The 21,778-nt window shown below is 48.1% G+C and overlaps 1 protein-coding gene across 1 annotated transcript in view; it reads right to left on the bottom strand.

Moving 5' to 3' along the window:
• Nucleotides 1-16,246, bottom strand: part of CLNK (cytokine dependent hematopoietic cell linker) — a 68,926-nt gene extending 52,680 nt beyond the window's left edge. Inside the window, exons 1-6 of the mRNA XM_054722411.1 lie at nucleotides 16,236-16,246; nucleotides 15,476-15,612; nucleotides 10,680-10,717; nucleotides 8,282-8,423; nucleotides 6,756-6,853; nucleotides 2,631-2,676 (exon numbers count right to left, since the gene is read on the bottom strand). Of these exons, the coding sequence (XP_054578386.1) occupies nucleotides 2,631-2,676; nucleotides 6,756-6,853; nucleotides 8,282-8,423; nucleotides 10,680-10,717; nucleotides 15,476-15,612; nucleotides 16,236-16,246 (472 nt within the window). The remainder of the gene's footprint in view (nucleotides 1-2,630; nucleotides 2,677-6,755; nucleotides 6,854-8,281; nucleotides 8,424-10,679; nucleotides 10,718-15,475; nucleotides 15,613-16,235) is intronic.
• Between the last annotated feature and the right edge of the window lie 5,532 nt (nucleotides 16,247-21,778).

Raw genomic sequence — 21,778 nt, 5'->3', positions numbered from 1 at the left:
GGTGTCTGAGAATAGCTCAGTGGTGTGGGGTAAAAAAGCCCCCAACCACACGTTGAAGTTGGGATCAGAACTATTTTAATAGTTAAACATAGATATTGACAGGTAAAATAATGCCCTAAAGAAGCTTCTGCAATTAAAGAAGTAAAGGTGGACATCTATAGCAAACTGTAAAAAAGAAAAAAAGAAAAAAAAAAAAAAAAAGAGAGAGAGAGGCATTGAGAAGTCCTGCTCTTGTCTGGTTTCTCCCCAGAACTCATTTCTCAATGAACATCTACGAAGGTCCAATTGTGACCTGGAACATTTGTATATCAAATGCTCATGGCCTGGTCTGGGATCTCTGCATCTGATCTCCCTCTGTGTCAAGAAGCATGACAACACTGCCTGGCCAGCATGGCTCAGTAGTTGAGCATCAACCTATGAACCAGGAGGTCATGGTTCAATTCCTGGTCAGGGCACATGCCCAGGTTGCAGGCTTGATCCCCAGTGTGGGGCATGCAGGAGGCAGCCTATCCATGATTCTCTCATCACTGATGTTTCTATATCTCTATCCTCTCCCTTCCTCTATGAAATCAATAAAATATCCTATATCCTAATATGCAAATTGACCGTCATGCCAACACACAAGATGGCTGCCCCCATGTGGACACAAGATGGCCGCCACAAGATGGTGGCAGCGGAGGGAAGTTGGGGCAACCAGGCCTGCAGGGGAGGACAGTTAGGGGTGACCAGGCTGGCAAGGGAGGGCAGTTGGGGGTGACCAGGCCTGCAGGGGAGGGCAGTTAGGAGCAGCCAGGCCTGCAGGGGAGAACAGTTAGGGGCAATTGGGCCAGCAAGGGAGCAGTTAGGCATCGATCAGGCTGGCAGGCAGAAGCAGTTAGGGGTGATCAGGCAGGTAGGCAGGCAAGTGGTTGGGAGCCAGCAGTCCTGGATCGGACCTAAATGGGCAGTCAGACATCCCTCTAGGGGTTCCAGATTGGAGAGGGTGCAGGCTGGGCTGAGGGACACCCCCCGCCACCATGCATGAATTTCGAGCACTGGGCCTCTAGTATATATATATATATTTTATATATATAAAAACATGACAATACTTTCCATACTGATGTACTTGGTGTTTCTAAGGAGCAAAATGCATCAGTTAATGGAGAAGAGCCATCACGAGTGCTGTGTACGTTGAAGCTGTTGCCACATTTAAGGACTGAAGAGGACTGATATGAAAGCCCTCATTTTTTGGGGATTAGGAATGGGATAGGAGGAAGAAGGGGATCTAGGAGGCTATGCAGGATGGAGACAGAGATGTACCAGGAGCAACTATTGTTTCCACCATTGCAGCATCCTTCCTGCCTCCACAAATGCGACTGAATTAAATAGTCATACAAGCTCCGCTTCCTTTACGTTTTAAAGAGGAAAGTAAGACTCAGCTGGGTTAAGTGACTTACTAAAGGTCACACAGCCGGGGAGTGGCAGAGCTTGGGTTTTGGCTACTCTCATTGTTCCTTCTGCCATGCTTCCTGGTGCTGAGGTAATCTCTCTGCTCCTCCAGGTCCACCCTCCACCTTCTCCACCCCACTCTCCGCCCTGGGGACCCACTAGAATGGCCCACTTATGGGCTGTCCTGTGCTCTGGTTTCTGGGTGGGCTCAGCCTTTGGGAAGCCCCAGGAGATAAGAGGGAGGCCAGGCATATATTTCCTTGGCTTCCACCTTGTGCGGTGCACTTGGGCTGGTGGTGTCCCTCAACCAGTGGTCACTGCTCCTCTGAAGGCATGTGCCCCTTCTGGTCTTCAGCCACTGTCCCCTCATTGCTCTGGGCCTGGATGGTTGTGACAGTGGCCACTGCTTTAGCCCTAGTTCTGGCACCATCTCTGGTTCTTCCCCTATACCCACACCCCTCAGAAAACTGCTCCTTAGCAAATAAACTACCTGACATTACCTTAATTTGGGCATGCCATTTCCTGTTAGGACCCTAACTTTCCCATTAAAGAAAGTGTGGGATTAGTAATATGTTCTAAAACATAGCAGTAGACATATAAAAGGTGAATTTGATATGCTTCAGTTATTGGGAAATATAAATCATGGGACTGTCATATTTTCCAGTTGGGCACTGTGAGAGAGGATGGGGACATAGGGAAAATAATGAGAGAAATTATGGTGGATATGATCCTATTACATTTCTTTGTCCTCTGAGCACCACTGACATTGATTAGTTCCCTTCTGCCTCCTACCCGTATCTTCATCTCCAAATTGAGCTGCTTTGCCTAAAGCTTTAATATCTGTTTTCATATTAATTAATCAACATTTTAAAATTAAGTTTCTATATTGTGATTTTATTGGGGGTATGCTTAGAAAAACAACTTAGAAGTTAAATGAAATCCATACGTTTTAAAACGATTTCTTTCTGAAATTGCACAACCCAGAATATGAGTTTTCACAATCGATTACTTCATCAATAAAATAAGGTGATAAAAAGGCACAAGATGTATGAGAATCTTTGAAAAAGTAGATATTTCATGAAGGATGAAAGTTCAATAGAGCTCCCTGATTTAAGAAAATCTGTGGCCACAAACAAAAATGCAAGAAGATTTTGGAAGCAAAGACCTCTACTTCTCTGTCAAACGTTGTGACTTGACTTTACCTTTAGCATGTTGGCTCCTGATGTCCTTTGTAGTGGGTTTGTCCACCTGTAGAAGACAATGGGCACCATTATCTCTTACATTGTGACTATGATATCTTATAATGTCCTACTGATTGTGACTATGATACCATATAATGTCCTACTACTCTGTCTGGTTAGAGTCCCAAGGATAAAGGCATAGGTCTCTGGACTCATTGTTCTTGGAGATCACCATGTGTGTATGGTTGGCAGGCAGTCAATACATGTCAGTATTTGTCCCCCTGTGCCAGTGAAGAGTGTAGTGGCCTTGGGTGGTATCTACACTAATAAAAGAGAAAGATGCAAATTGACTGTACCTTCGCAATACCCACCAGCCAATCAGGAGTGAGTATGCAAATTAACCCAACAAAGATGGCAGGTTAATTTGCATATGCAGGTGCCAAGAGGCCGAGGGCAGGATGCTTACGTCGTCACCATGGTGATGATGCAGGCATTCCACACCGCCCCAGCAGCTCCAGGCCTCTGGGCAGCCTGGGAAGGCAGAAAGGTGGCTCTGGCCAGAGCGAAGGTGGTGCCGGCAGCCAGGGGAAGGAAGGCCCATTCTTGCACGAATCTTCGTGCATAGGGCCTCTAGTTTGTCATAAAAATACTTGGGTTTGAGATCCAAGCCTGTCTCTAATTGCTGTGAACCTTTGAAAAGGTATTTAGCATGTTATAAGCCTTAGATTTTTCAATTTTATAATAGGGACAATACTTAGTCAATTCAAGTCATTGAGCTATTATGAAGACCAACCTACAGGATCAAGGACGCTGAAAGCAATTGAGTAGGCAGATCAGTGTGTGGCCTCTCTTGACAGCCTGGATTGGGATTTCACCTCCATCACTATGTGCTAGCTATGAGAAATGGCAAGTCACTGAACCTTCTGTGCCTCAGTTTCCTCATCTGTGAAATGGAGGCAACAAAACTACTGATACCTCCGGAGAGAGGGAGGATTACATGTGACACATCACGCAAAGTGCCTAGAGAAGGGAGTGGGTTGGCACCATGTAAGTGTAATAATTGTTAGTTGTCATTATTAATATCATGAAAGACATTAATGAACTACTAAGGGCTGTACAATTGCTAGACCTGAGGGTGAAGAAGATGACGAATACATCATAATAGTGCCCAGTGCCTTTGAAAGCCTTTAAGCCTGTCAATATTGGGGTCTATGATGATTACTTTTATGTTAACTTGACAGGGCCTCATTTATTTGATTAACTGTTACTTCTGGGTGTGTCTGTGAGGCTGTTGGCAGAGGAGATGAGCATTTGAATCAAATCAGTAGACTGAATAAAGCAGAGGGCCCTTCCCGGTGCAGGTGGGCCTCTGCCAGTCTAGGGGCTGGATAGAATTAAGAGGCAGAGGAAAGGATAATTTGATCTCAGCCTGACTGTTTGAGCTGGGACACTGGTTTCCTCCTGCCCTCAACTGGGATTGATACCATCGACTCTCTTGGTTCTTAGAACTTTGGACTTAGATGGCAACTTCCACCACTGGCTGTCCTGGGTCTCCCTCCAGCGTGCAGACGGCAGAGCTTGGAGTTAGCCTCGATAGCCGCTATTTTATTTAGATGTGTATGTGTATCTCTCTCTCTCTCTCTCTCTCTCTCTCTCTCTCTCTCTCTCTCTCTCTCTCTCTCCTATGTTTCTAGACAACCCTGACTAACACAGCGTCTTAGTGTTCCTCTTTATTGCCATCAAGTTGGGGTGGCCAAGGTGGATGGGAAGGAGGGGTCATTGGTCCCCTGTCACCGCTTATCTTGGATGTTCAATGTCCACCTCTCTCCTCTCTGGAACATTGAACTGCCATATTTATGCTTGGAAAGGGCGTGGCTCTTCAGCTGGCCAGCCTAGTTGGGAGTTGAGCGTGGTTTGGTTTTTGTTATTGCTATGGCTTCTTTCATTGCACCATCAGCTTCTAATTCCTCCAAGGTTACCCTGTGGAGGCTAGGGTGCTGGAGGCTTATTTCAATGTTCTTGCACCCTTAGCTTGCAGCCTTCCCTGTGTTCTGTATGTATTAGCCTAACAGTCATGAGATCTTGAGCTGAGCTATAAAGCCTCAGAGAGGGTAACTGGCCCAAACTGACAGAGCTCATAAAAGTCGGAGCTGTTAACAGGGATTATAATGCTCACCTTGCAAAGTTATTTTGAGGATTAAATGTCACTATTCATTCCAACTTATACTCAGAAAGACCTTCCATAACTCTCCATACTTGTCTTTAATTATTTTTATTTTTAAAAATATATTTTTATTGCTTTCAGAGAGGAATGGAAAGGGAGAGAAAGATAGAAACATTAATGATGAGAGAGAGTCATTGATCAGCTGCCTCCTGCACACCCTACACTGGGGACTGAGCCCGCAACCTGGGCATGTGTCCTGATGGGGAATGAAATCATGACCTCCTTGTTCATAGGTTGATGTTCAACCACTGAGCCACACTGGCTGGGCTTTAATTATTTTTTTAAACACTTATCACTTGACATATTGTTTGACGGTCTAATGCTTATTCATTTATGAATGATCCCCCCCACTAGCATGTAAGTTTCATGAGCACAGGGACTCGCATACCAGAGCCTATAATTGTGTCTGGTACGTGGCAGGCACTCAACACATATTTCTTGAGTGAATTTGTTGAGTGAATGATTAAAGTGTTGAGCATGGTGCCTGTGTGAAGAGGAAATGTTCAGTATTTTACCCCTCATCTTGCTCTTCCAATCTCTCCTGGGTATGTTCTGTGTAAATGACATTGGTAAAATTTGTGGCTTCCTTTTCTTGTCAATATTAACAGAAGCTCTCAAGTGAAATAGATGAACAATGTGAAAAAATAATGCACAAGGAAGAATGTGCTATATTCAAAAGCATGTTCACACTCACCAATAAATGTGACACAATAAAAAAAAAAAAAAGAACAGTGAAATCACTTAAAGATAATTTAAAAAGTAATAGCCAGTCTTGGTTGTATGCCGTTCCCATGTAGAGCTGCTGGGTGGGTAAATTAAATATGTTTTGAGATAAGAAATTTCACAATAGGTACCAAAAGCTTTTAAAATGTTTTCCGTCAATGGTTAAGGAAAATAATTAAAAATTCCATAATGGGGTATATCTATAAAGATTATGCTTATTAATGTTCAGCACATGGGCAATCTTATATAATAAAAACCTAATATGCTAAGTGTCTGACTGTTTCTTCGACTATTTGACCAGGAGGTTAGCTTGCTACTGGGGTCTGGCCCATCGGGACCGGGCTAGATGGGCAGGGTACATCTGGAGCCCTCCCATGGTCCCCCCCGGGCCGGCCAGCCCCGATTGGCCCTGATCAAGACTGGTTAAAACAAGATGGGCCGGACACACCCTGGAGCCCTCTTATGGTCCCTCCCAAGCCCCAATCGTGCACCAGTAGGGTCCCTTGGCCTGGCCTGCACCCTCTTGCAATCTGGGACCTCTCGGGGGATGTCGGAGAGCCGGTTTCAGCTCGATCCCCGCAGGCCAGAATATAAGGTAAAAAGAAGGAAATCATGTGTATATTATACAACAAGAACTCCCTTGCATAAAATGTCTGCATAGAAAATACTGATAGGAAATACACCCACACATTAGGACCGAGAGCCCTGCAACCCTAGGGGTGATTAATTTGTATTTTATGCATTAAGAAAATGAAACATTAGCAAAAGTGTTATTAAAAATAACGTTCTATATATGTGTTTAGAGAATTTGCATTTACAAAATATTTTCACAAGATTATCTTTGTAGTTTCTGAACAGCCTTTGAAGTAAGCATGGCAGGGATTTTTATTTCTGTTTTGGGCCAAGAATCTGGGCAAAATGGTATATTATTACCTAAATGATCCTAGTTCAAATTCTGCTTCTGGAGAATGGGGTGAACTTTGGAGAATGCATGTGGAAGCCTGATGCCTGGCTCACAGAACATCCTCAGCAAATGCCTTCTCTCCTCCCTCCCACGGGACCACGGTCCCACCAGTCCCAGGAGCCTGACCGGCTCATTCCTCACAAGATGCCTCGGGAATAGGAGATGAGCTCCTGGCTGCTAGGAAGTGCCCCACACGTGTCTGGTTCATGTGGTCACACAGTTGACCTTTACTCACTTCTTCCTGTGTGGTCCAGGTTTGCCCCTCGGCAGGGATAGAAATCTTGGCACCTAAGGAAAGGGGAGTGTCCACCACACCCTTGAAATAGCGTGTATCTGCGAAAAAGAGTAAAAATTACTCATCCGTTCCATCAGCACAATTTATAAAACTTTTGCGCATCTGCAAACTCATTGAGTCACCAGAACAAAAGCGTGAGGAAAGCAATTGCACTCCCCCTTCACAGACAAAGGAGACGGAGGCAGGGAGAGGAGAAATTCCTCTGCTTGGTCCATACACGTAAATGCCAAAGTCTGGACTAGAACACCCTCATTCTCACCCCCTGGGAATTCTTCTCATCCTTTCAGGCTTGGGCTGTATTACACACTTTGAAGATCTTTCTAGATCCCATGCTCTCCTTCTATTTTATACACTTAACATATCCTATCGGATTTATCTGTTGATTTTTCAGTTTCTGCCACTAGATTGTGACCTCCCTGAGGACATGGATTATGCTTTGTGTATCTTTGTACCCCTTAGTCAGTCCCAACATGGTAACTGACACACAGTAGGTACTCAGTAAATGCCTGTTGAGAGAGTGAACCAAGGAATAGCATCCTTATTTACAAGGTGATTCTCTTCAAAAGAACTTCCCGTAGAATCCTTTCAGTGGGTCTGGCCCTTAGACATACCAACCCGTCCTCATTCCCTCCCAGAAGTGTGCCACACCGAAGGTTCAGAGAACTCTCTGGAGCTGCCCAGTGTGCCCCAGTTAGAGAGAGGCAACGTGGGTGTGAAGTTAGGTCTTCCTCACTCTGAGGAAGTTGGGCTTTTCTGCCATGCTCTGGTGCTGCTCCTATGCGGGCTACCTGCCAAATGGATCCACCCAGTGAAAATTCTTCCTGTCACTCTCTGCCCGCCCCTCCGTGCAGGCATCTCTGGCTGCCCGCCCCCTGCCATGCTCCCCAGTGGCTCTAGGGCTCAGGAAGAGTGCTATGATGATAAAAGCCAGTAGTTACAGCCAGCCAGTGTGGCTCAGTGGGTGAGCATCCACCTATGAACCAGGAGGTCACTGGTTTGATTCCCAGTCAGGGCACATGCCTGGGTTGCAGGCTCGATCCCCAGTGGGGGAGTGTGCAGGAGGCAGCCGGTCCATGATTCTCTCATCATTGATGTTTCTATTTCTCTCTTCCTCTCTGAAATCAATAAAAATATACTAAAACAACAACAACAACAACAACAACAACAACAACAACAACAACAAAACCCCCAGGAGTTACAGAGCTCTGCTTCTGCCAAGTCCTCTCATGGGAACTCCACATACATCGTACGTGGCATCCTCCGCAGAACTCTCCGGAATAAGTTCTACGATGATGACCCCCATTCAAACAGGGAAGAAGAGTTTGAGAGACTTGCTCAAGGTCCCACCTCTAGAAGGCCATGGAGGCAGGATTTGAACCCGCGGTTACTCAATGCAGAGCCCACAGCTTTAACCTCTGTGTGACATCGCAGCACGTGCATTTTCAGGTTTCAGACCCGACCGTTACCTGCATATTCAGATTCCTTGATGGGCCGGGCGGGCAGGATTTTCATCCATTGCCAAGCCTCTGCCACGTGAACATTGGGGTCTTCATAGTCGTCATCCCCGTGGCCCTCTGCTCCATCCGGGTCTGCGGGGAAGTTCCTCTCCTGAGCAGGAGGGAATATTTGAGTGAGTCAGGAAAAGTACAATGGTGATAAAGATGGCAGGCTGCAGGGCTGGCGAGGGGAGCGGGATAGGTTCTCTGAGGTGTGAGCTAAGCGTCTGGGCTCTGGGGCAGGGACATTCTAGGGTAGGCAGCATTCTGATGATGTCCCGCAGTATTTCTATCCCTGTTATTCAGTCAAACAAATATCCGGGTGTACACATGTGATTAAGATGACACATGGGCTCTAGCGGGCTTGGCTCAGTGGACAGAGTGTCGGGCTGTGGAGCGAAGGGTTCCAGATTCCATTCTGGTCAGGGGCACGTACCTCGGTTGGGTTGCAGGCTTCTCTCCAGTCTGAGCCCTGATCAGGGTGCATGCAGGAGGCAACTAATTGATGTGTTTCTCTCACATTGATGTTTCTCTCTGTCTTCTCCTCTCTCTCCCACTCTCTCTAAAAAAATCAATGGAAAAATATCCTCAAGTGATGATAACCCCCCCCCCCCACCGCCAAAAAAAAAAAAAGAAGATGACTAATGGGCTGTCTTTGAAATAGAGAGATCATCTTGAGTTACCTAAGCCCTTAAACGCAGAAAGGGGATCTATTTGCAGGGCCGTGATCTTATACTAAGGAACCCAGGAGGTCAGGTTCCTCCCTGGCTCAGACACTCCATCTGTAGATTGGAGGTGGCGAAGCTGCCCTATTTGGTTGTATCCAGCTGAGCCCAGTGCATGTAAAGGTTCTACTTTGCACCTGCCCACAACCGCTAGGTCCCTCCCTTCCCGTGGATGTGCTGAGTGTAGTTACAGCAGAGCGCCAGGGGGAAGCAGGCTTGCCGGAAGTTTCCCAGGTGACCCGGTGAAGGGAAAAGCTGAGCGGGCTGTTCTCAGGAACCGCATGTGGAAGTGAAGTCTGGGCTGGAGCACAGGCATGCGGCTCCTTTGGGCACTTGACAGATGAGCATTTGTGCAAGGGCGCCATTTATACTCCATACTGTGTGGCCAACACCTAGACACCCACAGAGAGCAGCCACTTTGGGGGAGTCCTGGACCTGCTGGGTGAACTGGGGAGGTGAGAGCGGAGTCCATCTCTGACCAGTTGCCTTGCTGGATCATGGGGGCAGGGCATGTGGGGACATGGGGTAGGGGTGGGGGAGACAGTAGCCACCACCCCCTCCCCCTGTCTGGGGAGAATCTGCCCTAGACCCCGAGAGTCTTGCCCACAGAACTGGATAGAAATAGTCTGGTTTATATCTTCCTGGGAAGGGAGACAGCTTTGTTTTAATTATAAGAAGTTACATCTATTTTACCTATTAACCTATTTATTATCTACTGTCCCATCTCAGAGGTAAATCGTTTGTGACTGACTGATTGATTGTGTGTGTGTCCTGGAGTGAAGTTCCATAACTTTAAGTAGATTGAAAAAAGTTTTTTTTAAACAGGAAAGAACCAATGATTTTACAGGCAGATTCTGTCTGTCTATCTATCTATCTATCTATCTATCTATCTATCTATCTATCTACCTACCTATCCATCCATCCATCCAATCTATTCCATCTATCATATACAGATATGGAGGTTGGAACTATTTAAATAATACCTTTATACATATACAATTTAACAACAAAATTACTTATAAATATTAGCTATCTGAGTTATGTTATAAATTTCTCTAGTCATTAGAATTCTTTGCAAATATTATTAATGGCTTCATACTGGGAATGTAATATATTTAACTATGCTTATATTACTGAATACTTAGCATGATTCCAATGTGCTGCCATTTAAGATATATTATTATAAAATATAAATGAGTGTATTTAAATATTAATCCAAATTTTGGCTTAGTTTCTTAGTTTAAATTCCCAACCATAGAATTATTGGGCCAAAGGAAATGGACACTTTTCTGTTGTCTGGTTAATACGATGAAATTGCTTTCCAGAATGTTCGTTCCACTTGAACATTTCGCCACGAGTGGGAGGAAGTGCCTCCCTCATCACACACTTGCCAGCACTGTGCGTGTTGGTATTTTCAACTCATCCAGTCTTCGCAGTGGCCGTGTAAATTAATTTTCATCTCCTTTTTATAGCTGAGAAACTGGCATACAGTTTTATACCCAACAATGGAAATACAATTTTCCCTGCCAATAAATTATACATTTAACATTCTTTTCTCTTTGTTTTAAATCTACCTTGGAAAAAGCCAGTTACTTTGTAAATATCAAAGATGGAGAAAGAGGAGAGGGGAGTGGCTGACTTACGCAGTCCAGGGGAGGCTCAGGGATGGGCTGGTGCTGGCCTGCCAACAAAAACAGACCCAAGGTTAATGCGCCTGGGTTTTCTCCAGAAATCCTGTGCTTATTTCAATTAACTTTTCTGGACGGTAATTGCTCCCAATGAAGTGCATATTTCTGTCCTCACTCTTTCTGCTGCTCTTGCAAAACAGGGGTGATGGAAAGGAAGGGAAGGAATCAAATCCAAACCAAGAAGCCTCATGGTTTCCACGGCAGGTTAACATCCTCAGGGAAAGAGGCAGACACCCCCCACCCCCATCAAGTGCCCCCAAACCATGACTCAGCTCCAGGAGAGGCTGGTTTCCTCTTCCCTCTCCCCCAAGGGCACACGTTACCTTTGCACTTCTCTGTCCATACCTCTGTCTCCTTAAACAGACTGTACCCCAGTATTTTGAGAGCGGGTCATATCTATTCATTCATCTATCTCCAATTCCAGGCAGAAGGCTCAATATGACCAGGTGACTTTTTTTAAAAAAAAGTTGATTTCAGAGAGAGGGAGAGAGGGATAGAAACATTAATGATGAGAGAGAATCATTGATCGGCTGCCTCCTGCATGTCCCCTACTGAGGACTGAGCCCACAACCTGGGCATATGCCTTGACCGGGAATTGAACCGTGACCTCCTGGTTCCTGGGTCGCTGCTCAACCACTGAGCCACACTTGCCAGGCCATCAAGTGAATTCTTGATAGGCGTTTGTTGAATGAATATTGTTCAGTGGAAGCTTCTCAGCACTCCATTCCCTCACCTGGGCTTATGTTGTGAAGGTTGCCTGAAGGTCATGCAGGGAGCTCAGTGTTCTATGGCTGACATTTTACCCTCAGACTGTGCAAAACCACCCAGGAAGGATGGTCACGTGGCCTGCAGGTTTTTTTTTCCTTCCTCCTCGACTTAATTTCCCTAAATTGCATCCCAGTGTCATGCTGTTAGTCTGCATGAGGAACATTATACGCAGGAAATGTTCTTATCACATTCCTTATATTAGCACATCCGTGAGAAGTTCCCAGCAAGTCTCCGCACCAGAAGCGGTGTGCTTCTTAGCCATTGGTTTGCTTTAATGGAAAACACCAATCCCAGGAGAGATTATATTTTCCCTCCTCCCTGGCTGCTAAGAACCTCAGGGCAAATGTCTGGCTGTGTCCAGGGAGTGTGGTCTGACATGTATTTCTACATCTGGGTCTGGCTTCATCGTTTTTTAAAACGTTCTTTTACCCTGAATTCTCTTGCCATACCAAAATACAAAATTCATAGCTGTGCATGTGTCCCCGGTCCCCAGTCTTCTGTGGGGTGGGATGTGTAAATGAATGAAAGTTTGGCTGGGTGGAAACACAGCTTTCTGGAAGTTGCCTAGGACCTGTGCGTGGGAGGGTGTTAGTCAAAGCTAATCTCCAGGAGATCTGAGATAGAAGGGGCCGAATTCTACCGGCCACCAGTGCCAGCGCCCCCTGGTGGTGGGACTAGCAGCTGTCATCACCCTGAGGCACTAATAATACCTTCTGACCCGGCAGGATTACATCCCCTGTAGGTCCCTTGGAAGAGAAACCCACAGGTTGCTCAGGCCCTTCTGGTAGCAATTTGTACGGTCTCATGAGTGGAGACAGGCTGGCCCGCTGGCCACTCCACACTCTGGTTCCTGCCTCAGGGCTGGCCAGAGGCAGAGGGCCCCCGAAGCCCCAAGGAACAATAGATGCCACTGGGCAAAAGGGGAGCGTTTGGAAAAAGACCTCCTTTGACCCACATCGGATTGTGATGTGGGCGAGAAGAAGCCTCTATTTCATTCAAACGACTAACATTTGTAGTTCATGCATGATGGATGGTAGCCTGCCCTGGTTAATCTGGTCTTTTCAGTTTCTCTGAAGGAACAAAGCAAGCCAATAAATATGTCATCACCGAGGGGTGCCTCCTCCCCCAGGCAGCGGTGAGATTTCAGGCTCCCGATCGCTCCCGTGCATCGTTAAGCGCACGATAAATGAACAGTCAGCTGTGAGGGGTAGTGAGGGGTGCAGTGGATACACCCCAGAACTGGGAAGCAGAGGCAAAACTTCAGCCACCACCTGACCTCCTCCCTCGCCGAGTGAGCTGGAGCTTGAGCCTTCCTCTTGCCGGGTCCCAGTTCCCCACCGAACGGACACCCCCAAAGGCTCCCCAGTCTCTGAGCCTTCCCGGAACTGAAGGACAGGTTGGCTCCTCAGAGAGCACCGTTTTCTAACAAGATGAATGGAGCTGCTTCCCACGTCGCCGTCCTGGAAGAGTTATGCTCAGGTTCTGTCTGCGGAGGCCCATTCATCACCTGCCGACACCAGGCGGCTCTTCTGCGCGGCCCCTGGGGAAGTGTCTCTTCACAAAAGGCAGCCCCGCTTGGACGTTATTGTTAAGAGGGACATGAAGATGAATGTGTGTCCGGTAGAAGCGCAGGGCTTTCCTGACTGACGGGCAGAGAGCAATTAGCCCTGGACTTGGACACCTCTTCTCACGCCCACGGAGGGATGACACAGGCGTATGGCCAATGCCCATCAAATTAGGAGGTCCCCTGACCATTTTCATCTCGGGTGCTTAAAAAAAAAAGGAAATAAGAAAAAGCAGGTCCCCAGCATGAACCGAGTGCTTGCACCCACGCTCCCACGCTGACACGCACATTGCGGTGGGAGAACTCCCAACTTGGAAGCTCCAGCTCCCTTCCATGGAAGATGGCCGTGAAGATGGATCCTCGCAGACTGTTTGCACTTGTAAACGCTCCTGTGAACTTGAGCACCTGTAAGCACAAGACTGACGCCTGTCTATGCCTGATTCGCTACCCTTATAGGGACAGGGGAGCTGGCCGGGCCCTAAGTGCTCTTGCCATGGTTATACTTAGGAAAAATTCCCCAAGCAGAACCAACTTTCATTTTTATTTCTTCACAAGATTTCAGTGGGAGGGGATGGGGAGAGGAGAAGGGGTGAGGGTCCAGGTTGCCTTCAACTCCAGACACTACCAGCAGGACCTACTCAAATAGGTGGTGGAACGCAAGAGGCCAGGGATCCAATCCATCACTGAGGACTCCATCGCAGAGGCAGCCTCAGCCACCCCTCACTTCCCCTTTCTTCTCAGCACTAGAACCCCCGAGGTCAGCTGGGCACATGGCCACCTAGAGTAAGTACTTATGATACATCCAAATCGGTCCCAAATCCGGCCATGGATCCAGGTTTTGGTTGATGGAAGAGGTGGAAAGTCAACTCGCAACTTCCAGGAAAGGGAAAGTGTTGCTTGCTGTTTATTCCCTCTTTTCCTCCCCTCTGTCGCTCCTGCTCTCTGGGTCACAGGTATCACTACTTTAGGTGATGGGACAAAATCCCATTTGAGGACACTGCAAGGGAGGGAGGGGGACAGGAGGAGCGGGAGATCTGAGGACCTCGAGGAGCGGGACTGCCCAACAGCCCTGGACTGCTTACCTCTAGATGTGACTCACATAAGAAAACAATAAACACCCATCATGGTGAAGCCTCATGGTTTCCTTTTTAAAGCGTCGCACAGCTTTTCATGTTGTACCAGCTTTGCACTTCACCAATAACGTAGCAGGGCCTCTGCTCACAGGCACGAGCAGGGAAGACGAGTGAGGAGCTCTCGGTTACGATCCTAGTCATGGCCCTTTGTGGCCATGGGAAATTGGGCAAGTGCATGAGCCTTGGCCAACTAATACTAACTTGTGGAATGGGAATCAGAGTCTCGACCCCAAACAGCTGTGGGGAAGTTTAGAAACGGACCTCCCTGGCTCAGTGCCCTGTCTAAGGAACACCTGTGTTCTGTGTTCCACGTCTTTTCAAGGTCACGTTCATGACCAAGTCTTTTTCACTCAACCCAGATCCTTACCACTCTCTGCTTTCGGATCTGTGGTAGGAAACTATCTGTGATTTAATGCTCCTTTTAAAACAAAACACGCGTCTTTTTCAACATTCAACTTCGTTGTCACGCTTTGTTGTCACTTCCTCACATGGGCTCTTCCAGCTGGGGTTCCCCTTCCAGCTGTGCAGCTCGGAGAGTTGGGGGCCGTCACCATCTGGTTGACCTTCTCATTTTAAAGATGAAAAGAACTGAGGCCAAATGTACGGTGATGGATTGGGGCTCTCCTCTCCTGATTTCTGGGTTCTCCTCTCTCACTCCTCCTGGGCTCTGTTTCCCTAATCTGTGCAGTGAGCATAATAGAATCACCCTCTACAGCTAAATGACACCCATGTATCAAACGTGGCCCACACTAGGGACCTGACTCCATAGATGTTAGTTTCTTTCCATTTTCTCTCACTTTCAGATCCTAGGACTTGCTGATGTCCTGAGAGAACCAGCGTTCAAATTCCGGGCTCCAGACACACAACCTTGGGTTCTTCCCTACACGCCGTGCTGTGCTGCCTTTCTCACGTCTCATCTTGTAGGAACTCCAAGGTATTTGGGGACAGAAGCATCAACCCAGTCTTCCTCTCACCATGATGAGAAAGAGGATCGTCTACACTCTGTACTCTGGCAGGTCCCAAACTTTAGACCATTGGTCTATGGCTATCGGTAAAAGCAGGAATGAACTCCTTTATATCCATTTTCACTCTCTCTGAGGGAGGGCTATAATGTCCAATGAGCCCTGGTGGTATGAGTAATACTTGGGAAGAAGAGAAGAAGAATGAGCAAAAGAAGGAAGAAGGGAAAGAGAAAGAGATAGAAATAGAGATGGATACAGATTGCACATCTATTATCATAAAAGGCCTGTGGTTGTGACGCCATAATGGCATCATGACCAAACAACCGGTCACCAGGAGGTGCATGGAGCACCTCTTGCGGGCCAGGACGCGCAGCTTGTGCGGCAAGACGGGGCTCACGTGGGGCTTGCGCGGGGCTGGTGGCGGGGGGGCTGCGTGGCGAAGAGGGCGCAGTGGATGGGCACTGGCAGGCAGGAGCAGGGAGCGCAGTGTGCGTCCCCAGGTGGTAAGTGGAGATGGTCCCGCTGCAGGGGGTTGGGGGGTTGAAGGGGGCTGGTGCATGTGGGAAGGGTGCGAGCTGGGAGCATCACAGGGTGCAGGCAGCATCCACGGAGCGTATGAGGCGTCGCGGGGCCATGGACATGGCCCTGATGGCAGGTTAGGCCTAGGGGACCCTACACGTGCACGATTTAATTGTGCGCTGGGCCTCTAGTATATGTATAATATGACTGTTCTATATATCTATTATATATGCATGTACTGTATATATTTATATCTTTCATTTATCTATCATCTATATCTATCATCTATCTATCTATCTATCTATCTATCTATCTATCTATCTATCTATCATCTATCTATCTATCCATCTACCAGCTCAGTCATTTAGCTCCTTTGGGCATTTCAGTTTTATTTACTGAAACACAGTCTCCTTATCTGAAGATTGTGAGTGTAAATGTCAAGCACACGGAGTCCAAACCCGCAGAAATAGCTACATTTGTTGGTGAGTTGAGAGAACAGTATTAATGTTCTCACTGGGTGGCCCTTGGAAATCCAGTTCCCTTCTCTAGTTCTTAATCTCCTCACCTGTAAAGCATGGCCTTAGAATCTCAGACTTCCCGAGTCCTTGGGACATTTTATCTTTATATTTTTAAAGAGCGCTTGTCCCCAAAACTGGTTCTAGTATCTGTTAGATGAAGAACCACCGATGGCTTAAATGAGCAGGCAGATGAATGCAGGAGTGTGGGAGGCCAGGCAGCTGCTTGTCATTCTCTTTCTTGGGAGATCCCCAGAAACTCAAACGAGATTTTCTAAGACAGTTGTTGTCCAGAGAATTGACGGCGGCTTCTTGGTGGGGGACAATCTTGAAAGATTCTTTTTGCTTCTCACAGTGATTCTTAAGAAACCACCCTAGAACTACCTGAATTGGAATTATTTTGTTAAAATGAAAGATTCCTGGTCTCGGTATAAACCCGCCAAAGCATAAACCATGGGGTGGGCTTGAGAACAAGTACTTCTCAGTGTTGTGCTTCTGATACACACGGAATTTGGAAGAAAATTCTTAATCCTGGGGTTTAGCAATCTTGGGTGATATGAAATCTTTGCCTGGGCTTACCAGAAATCGGCAAACACCTTTTCCCAGTAAGTAAACTGTCAACTTTTGAATTTCTTTTTGTCCACCAGGCCTCTGCTAAATTGATGCAAGTGTTGCAAGATCGAGCAAGGGCCAGCAGGCGGCACCAGCTGCTCACATATTCCACACCTGCCTTTTCTTCCTCTAGTTCTAAAATCGTCCAATTTTCTTTTAAAAGTGGAGAAACAACAACAACAAAAACAATCTTCTAGACTGCTTTCGTTAGAAAACTAAAAGCAAAACAAAACAAGTGTTTCTGGACAAAATGAAATTTTTCCTCTGATTAATGGACTCAACACGATCAGGATTTTTATGGTGGATGGTGACTTAAGACAGAATGACCCACTTTCTAAGTAGGGCTATCTTCCCACATTTCATTCTCTATTCAGGGACAGGAGAAAAGCTCAGTTTATTTTACGGAAACGCATGGCGCTGTTCTCTGTATATCAGCCTCACCAGGGGTATTGGTATTGACAGAGTGTCATGTTTGAATACATGTCTGTCTTCTCCAGCCCAGGAATCCTCTTCAATTTTGGATAGTTTTTAGTATATAAAAATATAAACTACTGTCCAGCCAGAATGGCCGAGTGGTTGAGCCATTGAAGTAGGAGGTCAGAGTTCCATTCCCAGTCAAGGGTACATGCCTGGGTTGCGGGCTCAATTCCCAGTGTGTGTGTGTGTGGTGTGGGGGGGGGGTGGGGTGGGGGAGAGAAGAATGGGGGGTAGGAGGCAGCTGATCAATGATTCTCTCTCATCATTAATGTTTCTATCTCTCCCTCTCCCTTCTCTGAAGTCAATAAAAATATATTAAAAATATATACTACTATAGAAGAATTAAGATACAAATAAGTAAAAAAGAATGAAAATCACCATAATTCCTCATACCAAGACAATCATCCTAAACACGCGCACACACACGTTACAATCTATCCATATATGGTCATGCTGTGTTCACGCTCTTTTCCTGCCTGTTCTCTCATAGAACTGCATGCTATCATAGACATGTCAGGGAACCCACTTCAGCATCATCGTTTCTAATGGCTACACAGCATTCTCTCATATGGATGCCCCACCATTATTTTTAACTAATCCCCCGGCAAAGAAAATCACAGACAATTTAAAAGCACCTGGGAATGTAATACATGCCCCGTGACAAGCCATCTCTCATGTCAATCGCCATGTGCATCCCAGTTGTATGGGTTCTGTTAGAGTTGAACAGACACCTGCAGTGGTTTGCCAGCGTGCGGGGGTGGGGTGCTTTGCCGCTGAGAATTGTGGGCAGGGCATGCACTCTAGTGCGCGTGGGCGGGCCTGTGCAGCTGTATCTCACTGGCCATTCTGGGGGTTTAGATTTGTTTTCTTTTCCCTGCTCGAGTCTCTAGAACATTGTTGATGGATGAGATACCCACCTGCCAGTTTCTGTCTCCCTTATTGCAGGTGAACAGCAGGGTAGAAGGGAAGGATGCAGGTCCTGGGGTTTATAATTCACCAGCCACAGCATTAAATGAGCAACTTCATGCCCAGGCACCGCCCCCTTTAACATTTTCTACAGTCTCCCCAGGACTCTGAGTGGATGGTGGGATGGGGTACATTTGAGACCAAAACTCTAGTATAATTTGGAAGCATTGACCTTGAGAGAACACAAGGTCCTCTGTTAGGACCTGACTGGGAAACCTGACCACATGTTCTCTGGGAGGGCTTAGAGCTGGGTGCTTGTTTTTTTATGTAGATTCATACTTGAGATTTTTAGTTTACTTCTTCCTGTTCTCCCCACTGCTACCCAGGTGTGTGCCCTGACTGGGAACTGAACCGGCAACCTCAGAGTGCACAGGACGGTGCTCATCCAACCGAGCCACTTGGGCCGGGTTCCTTGAAATTAAGGCGCTCCAACAGGAACAGTACATCCTCTTAGTCACACTGGATGGGGGTCCTATAAGCACCAAGTACCAAGGGCTGGGCTCCGAGAAGACACACAGAGAAGCAGAGTATGGTTTCTGACCCATTGCCTGGTGCATTTTTGGGGAGAACCCATCACACCAAGTCCAGTTGAGGGAACACTCATGAGTAGCCACAAGACTGTCTTAGGCAGACTCCTACCCACGCTACAGACGAAGGAACTCAGGCCGGAGCGATCTGTGCTCCACTCCAGGCCACACAGCTGCCAGGTGGAGAGACAGGTTCCCACCAGCGCCGTGGACACCACAGGCCAGGCTCGTCCCGGGGAGCGAGAACAGGGAAAGGCCATAAGGATCCTGTCATTTGGACAGGCCAACGGTGTTACTGAAGAACAAAAACACCAGGAGGAAAGGAAGAGTCTGACAGGCCCGTGCTGACTCACCTGAGGTGCTGCTGACTCGAGGCCATGACCTAGGGCAGAACAGAGAAGCCAGGTCAGTGTCAGTCGGCAGCATGGGTCACAGACCTTCCTGAAGTGGGGGGAGGGCAGTCATCCAGGGCCACTTCACAGGTCAACCTACGGAACGATTTCTCAACATTTGTATTGTCCTAGACCAGTGGTCGGCAAACCGTGGCTCATGAGCCACATGCGGCTCTTTGGCCCCTTGAGTGTGGCTCTTCCACAGAATACCATGGCCTGGGCGAGCCTATTTTGAAGAAGTGGCGTTAGAAGAAGTTTAAGTTTAAAAAATGTGGCTCTCAAAAGAAATTTCGATCGTTGTGCTGTTGATATTTGGCTCTGCTGACTAATGAGTTTGCCGACAATTGCCCTAGACCCAAAGAAACAGCTCAGGACAGAGACTATAGAAAATAGAAAAACGCACGCGGCAGAAAACAACCAGCCGCACAGGCAGTGTTTGGGCAAACCTCCTCTTCACAGGTGCCCGTGTGTGTGAGGCTGTGTGCACACACTCAAATACACAGATGTATGAGCATAGCATACAAGATGGAGCAGGATCCTGATGTTAACAATGGGTTGGTGTCTTTAACAGTTATTCACAAACATGTTTCCGGGCTGTGTAATTTCTGGAGGGGCAGGAAGGTTCTGGCTAGTTTTCACTATTGTGAGTGAGGTTGCAATGTGCATTCGTGCCTGTATTTTTAACCTCATGGCTGCATATTTCCATGGAGACCCTCCATCCAGGGCAACCAAGGGGACCATGACAAGGGCTGTCTCACCCCTTGTTCACATCCATCTTCAAGGCCTTCCTTGCAGGCTGCATCAGGGCCTAGTCCAGTCCCCAGGTGAGAAGGGACCATCTCCCGGCATCTCACCACCGTGACATCCATCCTTTCAAACAGCGTTGCCTATTGGCACTTTGTTCCTGTCTGGTTTCCTTGATGACCAGTGAGATTGAATTGTTAATGTTATTATAATAAGTTTTAAATGGTCCTGGGCCATTTGCCTTTCCTCTGTGGTGAGTTGTATGTACAGGTCTTTGCTGTTTTCCAAGGGGCTCTTTGCCTGGCCGCCACACCGGCCCTGGGCCTGGACAGCGCTGTGGAAGCACCTTTCCCTGACGTCAGCGAAGATCTGAACCGCCCTGGGGCCATGCGCAGCTCCGGAGGACTTTGCCTCTGTGAGCGCCTCTGTGCCTCTAACGACCCGGCCCTGGCGTGGGCCCTGGCATCGCGCCTTTCCTCCGAGGCTCCCAGAGTGCGTCACTGGAGCAATTAGCTGAGCATCGCAACACACGCGGGTGTAAATATTTATGAGGCCTGGTTGGCGGCGGGGACACTCGGCACAGAACAGCGAGGCCTGGAGATGCTGGTAACCAGGAGACCTCAGTCTGAGTCCCACTTCCAGCTCTCGCTGTTGCCTCTGCTCACCATTTTAAACTCAAAATGGCCCTGCGGGGTAGCTGCTACTGTTCTAAGTTCCCAGACAAGGAAAGAGGGGGCTCAGAGGGCCCCCCTCACCTGCCCCCGTCCTACAGAGAGTGGGGGATTGGACACCAGCCCTGGAATCCTGGCCCCCACCCCTCTCCGGGCCCTGGCCTGCAGGCAGTGGCCAGCCAGGCTTCGCAGGAGCCCTGCAGCTGCGGGCTCCGAACCCTTGTGGTTATTAGCTCTTGGCATCCTTCCAAGTTGCCTGATTCTGCAGAAATTAACAGTAAACCAGCCAGCCAGGCGCCGACCATTCATCTGGGGCCCGGGAGCTCTCTGACACTTTCAACACACGGCCTGTTTCGTGACATCAGGTCTTTGATGAAGGCCTCAGAGGCTCCCCGGACTTGCAACTCACTCACGAGAAACGGAAGGCGTGTGTTTCCCGCTGTGCAGTGAGCTTAATGTGGCCCTGGCCGAGCGGCCTGCGAGCCTGCACCGGGGTCTGGGACTTCCCAGGCTCCCAGGGAACTTCGGCTTTAAATCAGGATCCCGTCTTGTTTCTTATCTTGACCTCACCTGGTGTTTGGAATCCAAGACCATTATGTTCCAAAGCACCTTGCAGATAATGTGGCCCCATTCGCTGTTCTAAGTTTTAGGCTCTTGGAGGCAGAAGTGAGGTCTTTTGCCCCCTAAATGGAGTGACTCAGGGGGGCACGGGTCCACAGGAGGCCGGGCTGGGCTCCCCACAATGCAGAGGCAGCTGACGCTCAGAGAATGAAGCGCTTTCCCCAAAGCGGGGCAGTGAGCGCCAGGCAGAACGGGATTTGTCCGACTCTAAATCCCTTATTATTGACAAGTCTCGAGCAAGCAGCAACTTCGACCACAGGCTCTGCGTCTGGGAGATTCCGATTGTCAGGTCGCCTGGAAGCGGCTCATCTGACCCACTCTGCCACCCGCTCCCTGGGTCCCACAGCCACAGCGCTCACGCACAGGGGAGTCCTCCGGGACCCGCACCCCCGGGCTCTCCGTGCGTCATGCAAGCTCAGTGACTTAGCAGAGGCAGCAAAGGCAGGGAGGGCGGTGTGATTTCGCTGAGCCCGCAAAGGGGAGCGAGGAGGGGCTGAAGTGCCGCCCTGGGTCTGGGGAGGACGGTCTGGGGAGGACGGCCTGGGGAGGCCTCCTGGACTCCAGTCCTGTCTGGCTGGAGGGC

The sequence above is a fragment of the Eptesicus fuscus genome, chromosome 2 (genome assembly GCF_027574615.1).
Source record: "Eptesicus fuscus isolate TK198812 chromosome 2, DD_ASM_mEF_20220401, whole genome shotgun sequence".
Classification (NCBI taxonomy): Eukaryota; Metazoa; Chordata; class Mammalia; order Chiroptera; family Vespertilionidae; genus Eptesicus; species Eptesicus fuscus.
This window is presented reverse-complemented; position numbering and strand designations above follow the sequence as displayed.